We start from the raw sequence: 19398 nt of genomic DNA on the forward strand, positions 1-19398 counted from the left end.
GCATAATACGAAAAAAAACATATGATGAATTAAATAATAATTTTTATTTTATTTGGAACTAAAAAAGGAACTTGTTCATTTTTCAAAGGAACGAATTTTTTTTTTTTTTTAAGGAACAAGGAACAGAACGAATTCCTTTTTATAAGGAACTCGCCAAACACTGGTTATATTGATTATTTGTAGAGCAAGTATTGCGGTATTATAAATCTGCAGGAACAAATTATTCAAGCATCAAAACTTTTTAAACTTATCCAATCACTGTATGAATCATGATTTGAGCAAACCTATTTAAACCAAAACTCAGGAGTAGTTACCAAGACATAATAAACACTTGTCTACAAGTATCTGAATCTTGTAATTTATCTTTTTAACTGCTCATCAACTCTATATATGAGTACATACATATTATGCAAGCATTGTGTAATATAACGAATACTCGAGCCGCCGGTAGAACGCTATACTCGCTCGCGCATCCAAATGATCGAGCTCCGCGGTTTTGTAGCCAAATTTCTCCCACTCTACTACCTAGTCGCCGGCGTAAATTCCCCCACTCAATACTCCCGGTCGGCGGCCAGCGTTTTGGAGGGTTCAGTGGTGGGAATGCGCGAGAACGGACGAATTTTGGTCGCCTCCCAGTAGCGTTCTACCGGCGGCACGAGTGTAGGTATGCATCTTAAGAGTAGATATTTATACTTAAGCTTGGTCTGTTATATAAAAGTACATTTATAAATTTCTTTGAATTAATAATATCAATCAGCTTTCTATAATTGTATTTATTTTTTGCGATTTGCCGTTTCATTTAAGATATTTACATTTTTGTTACACCCAAGCAGCCGTAACAACAAAAATGATATTGACAAAAAGTATGAATTAATTTCAGCCAAAAACATAAAAAAAGAAATGGATGCTAACAAAAATAATCATTATTGACAATACCCAACAACTAAAACAAATTTATTTATTATTATTTATTTCATTTAAAAATTGAAATACTATAGTATGAATAGTATTCATTGTAGAAGAGAAGTTAATCTACCCCTGTATAAAAGTAAATTTTTGCTATTTTAAATACTAATCAATAATTTAAATTCAAAAAGTAAAATATCACAAGTTTTAGAGGTAAATATTAGATATTGATAATAAAATATCAAAAATGGACTACACAAAATAAAAATCCTATACAAGCCTAGATAAACTTCTCCTTAATTTGTATAATAGGTGTTCATACTGTTATGTCACTCAGTAAGCCATATTAATGGAAATACGAAACTAAGTTCCAGTATTTCACTTAAATACACATTTGTAATTAGTGTGTTAAGTGCTGCGGTTACTGAAATGTGTGTGCACATGTGCTTTGTTATTGATTTTACAGTCACTCCCACTAATGATCACTTACTTCACACACATTTACGAGATCCGCACACAAGAAAATAGAAAATTGCCTATATTGAAATCATTAGAAATGGTCGGTATTCGTATCCCTAAGATTGAAACTTTAAAAATAGAATTATTAACTTAATTAAAGAAACATGTATATTTTTTTTAAATCTTTGTATATTACGTTTTATATAAAACATGTAACATTGGTACCTAAAGCCAAAACTGATAACAGCAAAAAATTTTTATTTTTAAATTGAGATAAAATCACCAACAGATTCTAATAAAAAATGTCAGTAAAAAAAAAGGAATAAATAATGGATTCTACAATAAGTATTTATTCTATTTATATATCTGTGAAATATACAAAATAGGAAAAACCAAAAAAAAAAACAACAGATTCCAACCTAGGCATTTAATACGTCTACAATATGAGGCAGTTTCATAAACACCTAAGTGCTGTCTTAAAGTTATTATCTATTTCATTACAGGTAAATTCCCTATCAAAGTGTATTTCACAGACAACAGTCTTTCGCAATTCTTTCGGTCGTGCCAATTTTGAACAGAATTAAAAAAATTCTTTGTTGGTTTAATGTTATGGGATGTTTTTTATTTTTTGCTTAATGAATGACGAAAGACATCGTGAGACGACTTAGAAAGCGAACAACAATAAGAAAGCCATCATGAGACAGAAGAGACCCATGGCTTCAGACAGAGCAAATCCCAAAATGGCATAAGAGAAAAGTTGTTGTTTGAGTGATGGGTTACGTGCGTAACCAATGATTAGGGAACCAAATACTGTTCCAATTCCAGCTCCTAAAAACATAAAAATAAACAAAATTAAATACTTTAAAATTATTATCATATAAAAATAAAACAAATATAATCTGTCCAGCAAGTGTCGGCGCAGAACCACCGATATTTTGAACTGCGAGACAGAATATATGTAAATAGTGTCAATTTTAAAAAAAAATAAACCAGTGCATTGAACAAACCTTTTAAAACTTTTGTGTCTACAAAATATAAACAAATAAAAAGCAATAAAAAAAAAAAAATGCAAGCTTTAACTTTAGATGTTTCATATCAATTTTTGTGAGATTAACTATAGTATTAAGGTAAAATTGTGAGTTAAATCTTATAATGATTGCAGCCACAACAATAAGATCATATTTGTTTTAGTTCACAAATAATTTAAATTATTATTTTTAATTTAAAGAGAAAGAAAAATTTAATTTAAAATTATGAATAATAAGATGTAAAAAGATTGTTCATTGAATAGCTTAAATAGCTAAACTAGCTTTCAAGCTAGTCTTAATATTAAACTGATGAGTTTTAGTTAAGTTGAAGATTTTAAAAAAAGTAATGGTATCTTATAAAACAAAATTGTATAACTTACATTTCCTGCACCATGCTTCAATCCCTTGTACCAAAAAAAAACAATCACAATTCCAAAACTAAAATATCATGCAAAAGCTTAAAAATAAAATAGCAAAAGGTCAGCCATTAGTCTTTAGTAATAGAACTTCTTAATGACAAAAATAGTAAAGAACGAATTAGCAGTTCATAAAGTTTAAGGTTTATCTTACAATATATAAATTATACTCATACAAAAATTCTCTGATACAATTAAAAATAAGATGAAAACTATTTTATTATAATGACAAAATAGCATATAAAATACAATATCACCAATAAAACTTAATTATGGCATTTACAATGGAATTATAGTATTCAAATTAATTTGAAGTATGTAGTTATTCTTTTAACTAACACACAAAAAAACGGGTCCCATCTTAAAACTATTTAAAAGTTAATATTTAATTAATCTTAACATAAATTTTCAATGGAAAATCTATGGATAATTGATGAGCAAAATACCTCTTGAAATATCAAACCATAATTCCATTAAACACCAAATAACAATAAAAAAGTAACCATGATACACATGAGGCCCATTGCTTCGGCCAGAGCAAATCCTAAAATTGCATATGAAAAAAGCTGCTGTTTTAATGACGGGTTACGTGCGTAGGCTAACATTAAGCAACCAAAAACCACTCCGATTCCCATACCTGTGAGGATGAAAAAGTGTCAAATGTTAGGGGAGAAAATAAATGGAAAAGATGGTTGCACTAAATTATATAATTAGATAGTAGGAACAATAAAAAGTAGAAATTAATATGTTGAGCAATGCATAATAAAATGCACAGCATATAATGTAAAAGTAAACATATAATTTGCATTCTTATTTTAAAGAATTTTGAATTAATAATAAATATGGAATTGTAGTAAGCATCCCATAATTTTAAATAAGGTATATACATAATAAAATTATGATAAAAGAATATAGGATTGGTAAAAACTCACACAAGCGCAAACACCATTTTCAAGCAGTTTATATACATGTTAAAAAATTATAAAAATAGTTTATAATTGTTAATCTAAATACCTGATCCAGCAATTCCTACTGTGGCTGCACCAGCACCAATGAACTTCGCAGCAGAGTCAATATCTCTTGACACAGCTGATGTTTGGAATCCTCTGACAGCATTTACCTGATTTATTAAATAGAGATATTACTTGTTATGAATTATGATCAAAATTTAATTTTAAAGACTTATAAAAAGTTGTGTTACCAAGCTTCCGTTGGAAATGATGGCACTGGGAGTTTGTTGGTTTTGTGTGCTGGGTCCATTTGAAACAATGCTGCTAATTGGCCTGACAATGGATGCCCTGGAGTTGGAGAGGATCTAAGAATGAAAATTTTAATTAATTTTTAAGGAGATGTTTAATGAATGATCAATATCTAATACATTTAATATACTACATCAGATCATTTATATAATATGTAACATTATATTATTAAACGTAACTAAGAAACTAAATATCTACAGAAATGTATTTTAAATTAGGTACCCAACTCAAATTTAATATTCATCAATATTTTTAATTATTAAAAGCTCCATATAACAATTATAAATTTACTTCTTATTTTATTGTACTACTTATTTGTGTCATTGTAATCAACTTAATCTTTAAGTGGGTCTTTCATAGTATTTCACCTTAATTAAATCGGTAAAAATAGAAATTGTCTTTATCTATACACATTCATTAACCAACCAAGTATTAAACATAAAAATCTAACCAAAATTGTAAGGAATTTTGAGACCTAAAATTTACACAAACGTGTTTATCTTGATAAAAAAGAAGGAAATTTTAATGAATTACCTAATAAAACATTGTTTTTTCAAAAATTGATTTGGTAAGAAAAATATTTATGTAATTATATTTAAGATAATTTAAGTTAGGTATCACAACCTATAATACAAATAGATGTTACATTAAAGTGTTAATAAAAAATATGTGATGGATACTTAAGTTTAAAATTTTGTTTACAAGACTAGGTATCGTCCTTGCAATCACCTTCACCCAATTACTGCTCTTTAACCTCAAACCAACCCTGATTTTGAGACAAGATGAAACACACAATTTCCCTGACACACGGTAGTACCTAACTCTGAACCAATCGATCTTCAATAAGTGTAACCCCTAATAACCCTTATATACTTACGGCGGAGCGGACAGCGGGTGCGACGGCTTTGGCAAAGGAATACATGTTTGTATGTTTGTAGATTTGTTGCGGGCTAATGGAGTGTTAGAACTGAAATCATAAAAACACACGGGCACACAATTAATGAAAATTACCAATTAACCTCGTGCTACAGCCGATTTAACCTTTGGCAAGGGCAAATTTGGAGGGGGCGGCGGTTAAGGTAAAACGACTAGGGGGTGGAAATGCGCTGCGAGAAATCCTACAATCCAGGTCCTAGGGAGCTGCGAGCAAAATTTCGTTACGACGGACCGGAAATCAAGAAAATGGTGAAGTTCAGTTTTCGCCGACGAGGCGTGACCCGACTGGTAAAGATGGCGGACGGCGCGGGTCGGTCGCTGCCTAACCCGTTGGCTTTGGGTAACGGTAGACGCGACAACCACAACGCGGTGTAAATCAGTTGAGGCCAGGCGATGCGTTTTCGAAAGATAGAATATAAGCAAAGATGAATTTGATGTTTTACTTACCGATCGCGGAGCCGTACAGACCAGGATGGATGATGCGAGACAAGCGGCGGCGAGAAAGAATGACAGACAAACGGGACGGAAAGACACGACGTCACGGATACTATGCGAGTATGCGACCGGGTCGTGCGACATTGCGGCGGCCCGGAGTACAGCTCCACGGTCGACCAATGGGAAGCGAGGGCAACGGTGAGTACGGCAACATCGGAGATGCGACGTACGAAGCCCCGACGGCCGATCGAACAGCTGAGTACAGTGGTTACCAAAACTGGCGATGACAGGCCGGCCGGCGGGCGAACTTTTGAATCCGCGCGCCATGGAACACGTCCCGCCATATTTCAAAATACGACTCCTCAGACTATAAAAGTTAGTGATTTTTCATTTAGTTTGGTTTTGACTCAAAGGTGGGCATTAACTTGTTAAAAAATTAATTTTTTTTTAACTTTTTAACTTGACTAGTTAGTTTTTTTTGTTTTTAACTTATTAACTTCAGTTGAATTTTGTATTGTCTTAACTTAACTTTTTAAAGTTAATTATCATTATTGTACAGTTAAGTTAATTACATTTTTTTTTATCATAATATGTGGAACCAAGAGACAAAACTTATTCATTCAATTTTGGTAATTTATTTTTCTAATAATATAATATCATCAATTCATAATAATCAAATTATATTATAATCTATATTCTATAGGTACTACAGTATAAAAGAGTAATAATTAGTATACTATCCATTGTATCTGTATGGACTGGCTATTTTCACGAATTCTAATATTTAATGATCTACTCGATATTGAATAATCCGATTTTTGTTTTATTTAATTCTCCAATTTCTAAAAACAGGTTTAAAACTAAATATCATAGTCTTAAAATGGAAATAATCATATCAATAACATATACTGGTTTCTGGTAAATACGACAATAATTCCAATGGACAAAACAAAAAGTCGTCCAAGATATTTATAAATTATAATTTATATTGCCGTATTCGTTATAAATACAAGCAAACGTATGAGATTAGAAAATAACATTATCGAAATAAATTTGGAAACAATTTTTGGTAGGTATTATACTATTAATTATTATCATTATTCATTGATTTTATTTTAATAATAGACTATTATAATGGTACTAACTACTAAATATAATAAGTCTAATTAGGATATAAGACTTACAGTAAAATGTATACTGCTACTAATAATTAATATCTTCTCTAGACTCTAACAAGTTTAGTATAATTTAAAGTTTATAAGTTAACCTATAACTTATAAGTTTCAATACAATGAAATTTAATAATAATTTTAAGTTTTATGTTTGCACAGTGCTAATAGTGTCTTGGTAAATGTCCGTACAAATCAAAATACTAGGGCAAATGATGAATTATGAATATTATGACTTAAAAAAAAATTAACTTTCTTTTAACTGAGTTAAGTTAATTTTATTTTCCATCTTAACTTTTAACTTAACTAGTTAAATTTAATTTTTTTGTTAACTTTTAACTTAACTGAAGGTAATTTAATTGAATTAACTTAACTTTCCACAGTTAATTATTTTCATTAACTTGCCCACCATTGGGTTTTGTACGACCAAATCGTCCAATTATTGTGTGATGTACTATTTTCGTTACTTAAAGATGTAGTCTTGATTTGATAATTGATTCACATTTTTAAACTAAAACAAATATCTTGCATACGCATTGCTTATAGTTTATTATATAATAATAAATTAAGTCATCGCTTTTAAAGCGCCTTACTTTGACAATGTTGAATAAGCTTAAAACAAAATGTAGGAAATGTTTGGGGGGTCTTAGCTCCTAAAGCCCTCCCCCTATTTTCGGCTATGGCTAGTTACAATAAGTAAAAACTAGTTTTTTCGTGTTTAAAATAATAATTAATATATGTTAAGATGTTTATTTCCTATACTGTATGAAATGTGGGAATGGTAGGTAATAACTAATAAGTAATAATGCAAGATTTTGAAGAAGCCTATATACATAAGTCTTTTCAGTATATCTTAGTAAATAGTAATCATGAAAGTACAAAAGGTATTAAGATGTGGCGACAAGTGACAACCATAACCATTAACTGAGTACTGAGTAGGTACTAAAGAAAATAATAAAATAGATACAATAATACAATATTGTCATTTGTCAATATTACATGTTAATTATAGATAATTAAAACAAGGCGTTAAAGATAGGATATTATAGAATAATAACAAATATCATAGTAGAAGTTTTTAAATAGGTAGTGTTTAATTTTTATACTTTAACTCATTAATTATTTTAGACTTTTATGTATTTCTGATTTCCACAATATATTGGAATGGACACTGGCTAGTTAATATTTTGGTTGGCCTGGCCTAATTATAGCTGCGTGCAGTGGCGGACCAAGGGGGGGGAATAGAGTAAATACCCCTCCCCCCTCATGAGCTTATTATATAAAAATGTATTACATTGTACTTGTGAGAAATACTAGTTATATTCAGCGTTACGTATCGTTTTTACGATAATAACGTACCCACTACCCAAAAGAATTACGATAAACTGTCAATCGGGGCTTGGCATGACGGTTTTTTACACGATAACTACCTACACTCGTTATGACCACAAGTAATTTTCAATTTTGCACCATATTCGTTTTAAATAAACAAGTAGAGGCAAGGGGCTTATAAATAATTAACAGCGAAGCAGACTATTTGGTAAAAATATCCTCTTGTTTCCTTTTCTAAACTTATTGGAAATTATGGAGCACTTATAAAACATGGAAATATTACCTATATATCATAAAAATTCAGTTGAAGCTTCAAAAGACTTTTTAAAAATGTATGATCAGCCAGAACTAGAAATAATTAATAGATTAGATGATCATAGGTTAAAAAAAATAAAGGAAAATCGTTCACAATTATAATATATATTATTATAATCGTTGATAGATACTATTATTAGTATGGTTAAACAAAACATACTAGAGGTCATAGAGATGACGGAAATCTGCTTGATGAACCAGAAAACTCTAGTATTACGAACGAAGGAAATGTTCGTGCTATTTTAGAGTGTTTTCCAGTATTAGAGCTGGAGATTATTAAATTACTTATAAAATAGTTCACAAACAGCCACTTATATTTCTAATACCATACAAAATGAGTTAATTGATATTTGTGGGAAAATTATTTCAAAAAAAATATTAAAACAAATTTCTGTTATAAATTATATTCAATTAAGTTTAGTATTAAGATATTTCAACAAAAATTCAGTAAAAGAAGATTTTATTTCATTTGTTGATGACTTGATGTCCAAAAAGTTAATTTCGAAAATTTAGAAAATGATGTTGAACCGAAAATAACTGGCACTTTGTTAGGAAAAACTGTTGTTAAAATAATGAACCAAAATGGATTGAACTTAGATTACTGTGTTGGTATTTGTATTGATACTTGCAGTGTCATGGTTTCAGAACAAGCTGGTGCTGTTTCTGAAATAAGGAAGCGCTCCAGAGCTCTTTGCCGAAGTCATGCATTGAATTTGGTACTATCTAAGTCAGAAAATATTCCAAGTATCTATCAGAAACTGCTTTGGTACAATTAATGAAATATATTTTATTATTTAATATTTTATTGACATATTATATACCATTGTGTACAATACTACAATGTAAACGTATGTAACCTAATTCTATTTTTAGTTTTAAATGTGTATTTTTATTATTTTGAATTTTTTTATTTTTTTATTTTATAGATCTTCTGCACCAGATCTATAAAATTAGTGTTGTTTTTTTAAGTATATAAATGTTGTCATTGTAAGAATTGCCAGTTTGTAAGAATAAATTCAAAATAATGATATTAAAAAGTATGTTATTAGGTAAGTATGAATAGTATCTGTTGGATACATTTTAATTATCCCCTTGATACATTTCTGGATCCGCCCTTGGCTGCGTGCCTGTGTACTTACGTGATACGTACATAACTATATAAGCTGTAATTCCTTATTCCCAAAGATGAGTGCCTTTAAAAACAATTTTATTGCAATTATAATAGTTTCTTTTTTATAAATCTAATTTTGGATAATCCTACCAGGGGCAAACGCAAACATATGTAAATAATTAATAATATAAACAATAAACATGTAAAATGTAATAATAAACACTCGTAGATTTTTCCGTATTTATTTGTTCGTATTTTTTATTAATAGATACATAATTTATTATAAGAATAAAGATTTAACATTAAATATAGGTAAGTATAGGTTACGCAGATAGGCTGTAGATACATTTTGTTTGTACTGTAGTGACTTGTAAGTTAGAAAAACTCATTTAATTCATTTTTATTTTAAATATTGTTACAAATGTATCTAAATCAGTAAAATGTATTTGTACTAATTACTAATTACTAATTTTAATACGATTTATAACATACATAATATTTGTAAAATGTTTGTAATTTAATGAAATACTATGATAAATATTATAGTTAGGTATTTAGTTATTTTGTGTTTTAAAATTTCAAAAATACAATAAAAATTTTATTTATTGTACCTATTTAGGTTCTATTTAAAAAATAAAACAATATCAACAAAACCGATTTAAAGGCTATAATTACAAATTATTAAAAAAAATTCTGGCTAATGGCTTATTCTGAAACCATAATATATTGTTGGTAGGTTAAGGCGATAACTTTAAGAGTTATATGTTATATTATACACTATGCGTCTACGCGTGCTTAAAGTTATAATAAATGTCTAATATAATATATATATTGTATAATATTGCGTGTACCTAATGGACAATTAAACAACTTCTGTTTGTGAGTTTATGCAGTAGATATAGGTACTCATTCTGTTAATATTCTTAAAATAATACCTATAGCTATGCGTTTTAAATAATATAATGATTTTTAATAAGTGCATATTTTTGGGACAGTCTGTTCGTTTTAACTTTTAATTTGCAACTAGCATATTATTATAAAGGTAGTACCTATCAGCGGTACTGCAATTAGGTTGTACAAGTACCTATTTTTTTTTTTTATAGGTACCTACTTTAGTCGTACTGTATAATATTTCAACTTTCAAGAATATGCCTGCGATATTATAATCAATCGATAAAAAGGGTCACAGTGTTTGCTAGTAACGTCATATGCATTGAGATAAGATGATACATAAACGCACTATCGTACCTATATTTTATTTTTTCGTAAGTCTTAATCTAAATAAATAAATTGGCCTAAATTATTTGTACAAACATAATATCATTGATGATATATCGTACACAATATGCTAAACAGCTTTATCTATAATCATTAGTCACTGATGAAAGAAATATACGATAATAGAGTCGAGTGGTTCAGCCGCCGAGGTCACAGGATCGACTGATCTACGAACCTATAAATATTATATTTAGTACGTCTGTGTTCTACGATTAAAGAAGTTTCGAAAACTCGTGGTCGCGAATCGTTCGGATAGATACCTTGCACAGTTGTATATTATAATATATGTTAAGTACTTGAGTCCTTAAAATATAGTAAAATAATGTAATTACGTAAACCGCGTTGGCAAATAGCAATAATAAAAATAATTATAGAATAGGCAATAGGCATTCGATTTGACCGCCGCCCACCCGTAATCCCCACCGACGCCGCAGGACAGCGGTTGCGGTACACGTTTCAGCAGTGTATCGGTTGAGGTCACCGCGAGCACCAGTGAGCCCAAACTGCGAAACGTCACCGCGGTTTCGGTAGTTCGACATCTCTACTGCGAACGGCTTTCGCAGACCCGAAAAGAATATTATATTATATTATATTGGGTTTTCGTCGCGAAAGGTGCCGAGTTCCGCCACTGGATAACCACGACCATGGACGTGCGGACGATCATCGACCCATCCGCGCGAACGGCAACGATTTTCTAACACCCAATCGACAATATCGCCGTACAAATATAGATCTCGGCGGAACATTGGCGCGGACGACGATCGACGACCGCTGCGGCGCTGCACGGGCCGCACGGGAGTTCACGCGGCAGGGCCACATTGGAAAACAGCTGCCGCCGCCGCCCGTGATTCTATGGTGGGCAGGGGGAGTGGACCGCGCGCGCAGTCAGCTAGTCGACAGTCGCGATCAGCTGATAATCACGCAGCTCTGTTAACACCCAGAGAACCTTGTGACTTTCGTTCAGCTGCTGGATATAAATGGCCGTATTCCTGTTAAACGAATGTAAATTCAACAACTGCGGTTTGTGCTTCAAAAACCTTTACGATCTCATCCAGCACATCGAAGACAATCACATAGGTAAAAAAACAAAACCATTTTCACCGCGTTCCGCCGTCGGCGCGGCGAACGTGTTCCTAGGCCGGCGACCTTTTTTTTATTATATTTCTCGCCTCTACGCCCGTTTTCCTTTCCCTCCCGACCAGTCCGACCGCCGCGGTGACCTTTCCGTACCGAGGACCGCGCCTCCGCGGCCGCCGATGCCCCGTCGGTAGACTCGTGTGACCCAATTGTGCATAGATTTAAATTTAGATCCTTCCCCCCACCCTTTGAAAAAATAAAAAAATTCTAGGTCCCCTCTCCTCCCCGGTATATTGTATGCTACGATATATTTTTTTTTCGACTTGGCCGAGGCCCCCGGTTTTTTTGTTCCTTATGCTCTTTAGCCCAAAATATGAGTTTCTGTCCACCGTCCTCTGTGATGAATTTCACCAAATCCTGAGATCAAACTCTCACTCGGTTGCGTTTTTGTCTGTTGATTAATATTAGCTATGAATGCATTTTATTTTCACTAATGTAGAATGAAGTACCTTTTAAAAGATATTTTCTGGCATTTATTTACATATAAAATATTGGAGATAATTAATTTCTGAAGGCCATTTCTTAGTTACTTTTATCAAATGCAATTAAATTGATAGTTCTTGTTAATTTAATCTATAATGTTATAATACTTATTGATAGCTGATCACTTAATATCATTTGTATTTCATAATCTTGTAGACATTGTAATATGTTAAATGACTACCGGTATTTCTAAAATGATTTTTACCATAATTTAATTAGTCTAATTGCGGCAAACCCTAGTAAATTAATCAGTTATCACAATAAATTACTTTTGGTTATATATTGCTTAAGATCTGTTATTTTTAAATTGCTCATTTTAAGCCATTAAATGTACCTATATTAAAGAAGTATTAATATAATATCAAGATAAATTAATTTCTAATTTTTTTTAAAACACAATAACTCTTGTGTACGGTCATTAACCTATGATCAAAATGTTAGTTTTTTCCTTTATATTCAAATTATATTGTCCTGTATATGATCATAAGGTACTGTTAAGGCAATAATGAAATTGCCCATTTCCTAGTCATTTTTTAGTGCCCAATAAGTGTTAACTTTGTAATACCTTTACTGTAGCTAAAGTTAAATTTATTAGAAAAGGAAGATAATATTAAATATCTTGAATTGTAATATGATGATAAACTTAAATTGAATATTCAGATTAACTATTTGTCAAGAATAATAAGAACATTTTTTTATATTTTCAATTATGTTTGATATGTACAGAGCTATATTTAATATGTAATCTTAAACATACTTTACACATACTATACTTTTTACATATCATTAAGGTATACAATCTATTTTAGTATTTTTGTATTTGAAATTGAACTCTGGCATTTCACTTATATTAGTGATATTAACATATTAGAAACAACTGCCCAATGTCCATTGACAATCAAGTATATTTTTAATAAACTATAATTTAATGACTATGTTAATAGGTTGTCATTTGAATGCACTTAAAAAATAACTTTGGTACCTAATCAAAATCCTATCTTAAAATATTATAAATTCTTAATTATAAACAAAATTATTTGTTAACTTAAACTTATACCTACTCAATAATGATGTTTATATAGGTACTATGCATCTTTAAATGTAACTATATATTTTTTTAAATCAAACTACATTTCCAATTACAAGCAATAGCTTATACGGGATATGTAAGAATTTAAGGTCTTTTTTACCATGTCCGGTAAAGTGTTGTTGAACGCTAACTAACTGATAACAGATTTTATTACTGGCAGAATTTGGCTGGTTATGTGTCGGTTAACTTTAACCGGACATTGTAAGAACGGCTCTTAGTTTGTTTACTTTTGTATATATTTTATTTTATTAATTTATTCATTTTTGTTTATTGATCTTAAGACAACTTGGCAGCAAAGGCCATTACTTAGTATATTTTATTGGTTACAGACAATAAGCATAATAATAATAATTATTGTTATTATTGTTAAATGTAGGAAATTATATTAAAATTTCTAAAAATATGAATATTGACTACGCATTACGATAGTGGCTGATGCTTTTTAGGCAATTTAATACTAAAGGGGAAAAATATTTTTATATTATTCAAATTTATTTTCACATGGAAAATTAGTAAATTTCTATAGAATTTTTAGTTATATACTTTAAAACTAGTACAACAGGCACACGTTACTTATTAGCTATTAGTAACTAATCTTACATTTCACTTTACAATTACATTTTTGAAATCCTTGTGGTTCAGGCCAAACATGCTACTTCCTGAAGAGTTCTTATTTTTATATCTTACATACTTTATAATATGCAGTGTCATAGTTGTGTGCACGAGGCAATCCAATCAACTCTATACTATGTTTAGCTAAAATAAAAATTAATCATAATAGGGGAGAGTCCATTTATCTGTTAAATATGTACAATTATAATATAATATACTTATTAGATTGTTGTGACTGTGTTAATTGAGAGTTAAATAAATAAAGTATTTCAAGTTTATAACAAGACAACCATCAACTAATGTATTATTAATATTTCGGATGTTTAGATTTGTATAATATTCATTTGGATTTAACACATAATAGATACTGATCCTAAACCGATTGAGCTGATTGATCGCACTGAACAACAATGCTTGCCGCTCAGTTGTGTTATGCGGTTTTTCAGCGAGAATGTAAACAAAACCGACATCGAACCAGCAGAACCTGTCATCCAGCCCAAAACCAGTATTTTACCACCAGCACCCAACATATTCCATCGACCATTACGAACTGGTAATTTAAAAAAACAACAATATCTTATGTGTATGCATTTTATAATTTAACTTTGCATTATTTTTTAGGTTATGAATCTGATAAAGGAGAAGCTGAAAACCTTGATCATATTGGTGACAGCAGTGACTCATGGTCTACTACATCAGATGCAATCGATGACGCTCATAAAAATGGTTCCAAGTAAGACATAAACTAAATAACAATCATTATAGTAATTAATCTGTTGATAATAAAATGGTTTGTTTTTAGTTTGCAACAGAAAGTTAAGATAGAGCAGCCAATAAGACCATTTGCTTGCCCAATTCCGGGTTGTACCAAAAGGTATAAAAATGTTAATGGAATAAAGTATCATGTTAAAAATGGGCATACGAACGGAAAGTGAGTTGTGTTAATAATTAACAAATTCTTTTTTAGTTAAGAAAAAAAAAATTCTTATACAAAATATAAATTGTTCTAGAGTTCATAAGAAGTACAAATGTCACTGCGGCAAAAGTTATGTGTCTATTCAAGGACTCAAATCGCATGCAAATGGTATGCATGCTGGCACCAAGATGACATGGTTAACAATGCACAACGGTGAAACTATTCAGGTGCCTGCCACTCCACTTTCACCTGATACTGTGCCCATGCGTGCAGTCACGTTGAAACACGTGCCACGCACCACTGCAGATGCAAACCTGCCACCTAAAACATTAGTCATCACCAAACCTCCTCCGTCCAACATTGAACCTCCCATTGTTGAATCATAATAATAATGCAGGGGAAGTTTATAAAAACGTATTCCTATATAGTAAAAATTACCAGGAGTTCCAAAAGTCAGTCGTCATATTTAATGTCTCGTCGCTTGATTTTTTTTTTTTTTAATTTGAACTAATTATTTTAGTTTATTATACTTACACAAACATTGTTTGTTAATAAATAAATAAAAACGAATGTTCGAGTGTGTAATATTCAGAAAATATGTTTAGTTCTGTCTTGTGTAGTTGGATGTCTAGGACTAAAGCATTTTTAAAGCTTGTGCATTCGTATTTTGTTTTATGTCGAGCTGTGTATAGTATATGTTACCTTAAAGACTTGATTTCTGTTAAAAGAGTCAAATATTGTTAACAATAAAGTTATATATTTAAAATAAATAAACTGTTATTTTAAATTTGTATTCTTATTAAAAGATTGTTTAATTTTCAAATTCAAAAAGTGCAGGTAATTTGTTTAAGTGATTTATCCCTACGTGTCTCTTATAAGTTGTGTGTGTGCACATCAACATTTAATATTAACTTTGGAAGGTTCCATGACTAAATGTTTAATATCTTCTGACTATTGGCATTGCATGGCTTGATGCCAATTTGTAAAATACTTGAAAGATTTTTTATCTGTAGGTTGATTTTGTTTGCAATAATTAGTTTAATATTCAAATGAACCTTTAGTCAATCAAATAAATTATACAGTTTTTAACATATTTTCGTAATAAACCTTATTATATTTGCTACAATAGCATAGTTTTAATTGTCCAAGAATTAACCTTGTATGCTACAAATTTAAATAATATTTTAAGAACTGAAATATACCAATTATTTCATCATGTCATATGATAAAATATTAAAATGAATTTCCATACCTACTATGTAAATAAAAAATCATATTTTTCTATCGTTGAGACATAATAAATATTGTAATTGTAATATTATATTTTGGAGTTCGAGAACACAGTGTTCAAACTACTCATACTAATGTTATAATAATTACATTTTTTTGATAGAGTAATAAAATAATAATATGAAAAAAAATATATGTTTTTACTTTTAATTATTCAAACAGAAATATTACAGATATAAAAGCCACAAAAACTGGACTAAATTACTTTTACCAATTAAGATGGTTATAATCTAACATTCTACTGTAGCCTGTAATAATTAGGTAGCTAATAGCTATTCAATATTATACAACAATTATTGCATTACATAACTATATATTTGATCCTGTGCACTTCATTGCCCGTTATTATTTTAATATTCTTCGGTCTAAGTACCTAATGGTGTTAAAAACTTAAAAATTGTCTTCTATTTCTATTATAATCTGTAACCAATAATAACAATTAATTAAATCCAAAAAAAAATGTTTGATTTCCATCGACCATCTTCTATCTCAAAATACTAGTGCTTTGTAGCACTTTAAAATGTGAATTTTGGAAAATTCTTTTTTATTTCAAGCACCGCGAAGTGCGTACGTGAGTGTATAATTTCCAACTATTTATTTTTCATAATTACACCAAGGTTTTCACTTGTAGTTTTTACTTAATCTAACCTACGGCGGATTGGATACAATACGTGCCATCGCTTCTCTGGTCGTTTTTCATATAGCTGCATAACCAGATTTCGCCTTGGAAAATATGATCAATTAAATATTAATAGGTACAAATTACGACGTTATATTGGTATATCTCGGTTTTGGTGCACTTCAGATTTTATAGCTCTTGGTATATTTCCGAACGTTGTGCAAACTATATAATACTACCTATCTAAACTTTCCTGATAACTCTAAGACAATCTCTGAAATTTTCGTCAAAGTCTGAATGCAAGGGGGGAAGTAGGGGCAGTCCCCCCTTTGGCTTTTTCTGGGTCAATTATCATATAATTATTGATAATTTTAATGTCCTAAAAAACCTTGGAAATTCTATAGGTAACAATTCTAAATAGTGCACTAAATTATTTTAATTTTTATTATAAAAAATATAAATTCTAATATAAATTTGGTATAAATTATAATATACATTTTAAACTTTTAAAAGATTGTTAAAAAGTTGTACAAACAGAACTTATCATTTTGGATTTCTTTAATCTGAACTGAATATTTACTTTTTTTATACACCTATATGTTTAGATCATATATTTATTATAAAAAACATGTGCAAATTTCAAAATAAAATTTAAATTAAAAAAAACTTCAAAATACCACAAAAACTATCTACGTATAATTCATTAATACTTTTTATATTCCCGCCTATATGTACAAAAGGAATCATGTCACAAAAATACTTTGTTACTAATAGGATAATGAAACAAAAAATTTAAAAAGGGAAATATTTTGCCCTCCCCTTGACTAATTCCTGCGGACGCCCTTGTCTAAATGGTTTTGAGTCTGTAGACAACAATCATAGGTATAGAAGAATCGTTTTATAAATAGACTCATAATATTAATCGTTTTAAGATAAATTTTTTTTTCGAGGCTAAAAAGAATTTTCAACTTCCATCGTGAATCTTAAAATTCTTTTTGTGCATCTCTTTAAAATACGTACCTACGAATTTTGGAAAATCTTTCCTTAAGCCTTAAGGAACCACTATTCCAAAATAATATTAAGTTCGTGCCATTGATTGCAAATATTATAATATAACAATATAATATTTATAATCTATGTTCATATTTAAGTTTCGTATTTTTTGAGATGTAGCGATCAGTGAGTGATTGGTATTTGGCATTTTTATATTATAATATAGATTAGAACTATTCACGATCGATCATTTTATATTTCCAGTAAATATTAGTGGCAGCTTTAAAATTAGAATAGGTACATTTTAAGCTCCACTATATGATAGAAAAACATTTAAAGTACCTAGGTAGGTACCATGAAAATTGGACAAATTTTTTTTTTAATTTTCACTTTAAAATTCAACCAATCTAAGTTAAATATGAAGTTTTCTGCTATAGTTAGGTGTCACATAGATACAATGTTAACTTGAACATTTTATTAGTGCAGAAATTGAATTATAATATTAAACAACAGTTTGTTGTCTCCGCCTTTCACACGTATAGCATAGCAAAAACTGTTTTGCGCGGGAAATAGCCGAGAAGGCTACAATCATAATTTATTTCGTTTCTTAGTTATGACGCGTAACTAAGAAACAAAATTTTCACCACCTTTATTTTAAAGGAGAGCTTTGGCTTTGCAATATCGTTTTTATTTTTTTGATATCTCTTATACGAAAAAAGTTCTTATTGTTTCAAAATCCATTATCATTTGTGTTTTTAGATTCTGAGCGGAGCGAGGAAGCTATTGGTTTTACAATGGTGTTTATTTTTTTTTTTATATTCTGTATACAAAATTTCTACCAGAAGGAGAGCTTCGATTTCAACATAATATAGTACCTTATCTTTTAGCAAATTGGATCAAGATGGTAGGTACTTTAGAGAGGTTATTTTCCGATTTATCAATAGTTATAAGGCCACGGGAAAAACCACCGAAAAATTGCTAAAAATGGGATTTTAATTTCTAACGCTTTGTGTATCACCATAGAAATGAATAAAAAATTATAATATTATAATATTAATTCAACTTGCATGATAAAATAAATAATAACAATATAAAATATCCAGGCTGACAAACCGTCTCCGCTCAGAATCGTTTTTTTTATACAATGATATTTTATCATTGAATTCAAGTCTAATAAAACCAATTATACAATGACCCACTTGGGCCACTTGTAACCTACTGTACGTCTGTACAGCAGAGCGACATCCACTTACCTGCTTTTTTTTAAACTTAAATGACTTTTTTTGAAGTTTCGACAACGAAAAAATAAAAACGATATTGCACAGACAATGCTCTCCTTTTTATGTGGTGAAAATGTCGTTTCTTAGTTATGACTGTTACCTTCTCGGTTCTTTCCCGCGCAAAATAGTTTTTACTTACGGTACACGCAGTAGCGTAGTCAGGATTATGAAATGGGAGGCGTTTTAGGTATAGATTAAAACCAAATTTTTACAGTTTTAAATTAATTAATAAATAAATTTACAGTTCAGGACTTGACTTGTTGTACTTTCGATAAAGAATTTAACCAAAAATTTTTGATACCAGTCCTATATGAGTAAAAGAATATAATAATAA

General features: G+C 30.1%; 2 protein-coding genes across 2 annotated transcripts; one reads left to right on the forward strand and one right to left on the reverse strand.

Annotated features, from left to right (window-relative positions):
* Positions 1–756: 756 nt before the first annotated feature.
* Positions 757–5568, reverse strand: LOC100144869 (ATP synthase c-subunit-like). Its single transcript, NM_001126186.2, is given in 5 exon segments — positions 757–2193; positions 3824–3929; positions 4011–4124; positions 4946–5035; positions 5452–5568. Coding segments are annotated over 4 exon segments (429 nt in total). The 5' UTR covers positions 4991–5035; positions 5452–5568; the 3' UTR covers positions 757–2029.
* Positions 5569–11602: 6034 nt separating this feature from the next.
* Positions 11603–15669, forward strand: LOC100162030 (juxtaposed with another zinc finger protein 1). The gene is given in 5 exon segments (NM_001293538.1): positions 11603–11721; positions 14331–14519; positions 14588–14699; positions 14769–14897; positions 14977–15669. Coding segments are annotated over 5 exon segments (822 nt in total). The 5' UTR covers positions 11603–11621; the 3' UTR covers positions 15269–15669.
* The last annotated feature ends 3729 nt before the right edge of the window (positions 15670–19398 follow it).

Source organism: Acyrthosiphon pisum, chromosome A1, assembly GCF_005508785.2.
Source record: "Acyrthosiphon pisum isolate AL4f chromosome A1, pea_aphid_22Mar2018_4r6ur, whole genome shotgun sequence".
Lineage (NCBI taxonomy): Eukaryota > Metazoa > Arthropoda > Insecta > Hemiptera > Aphididae > Acyrthosiphon > Acyrthosiphon pisum.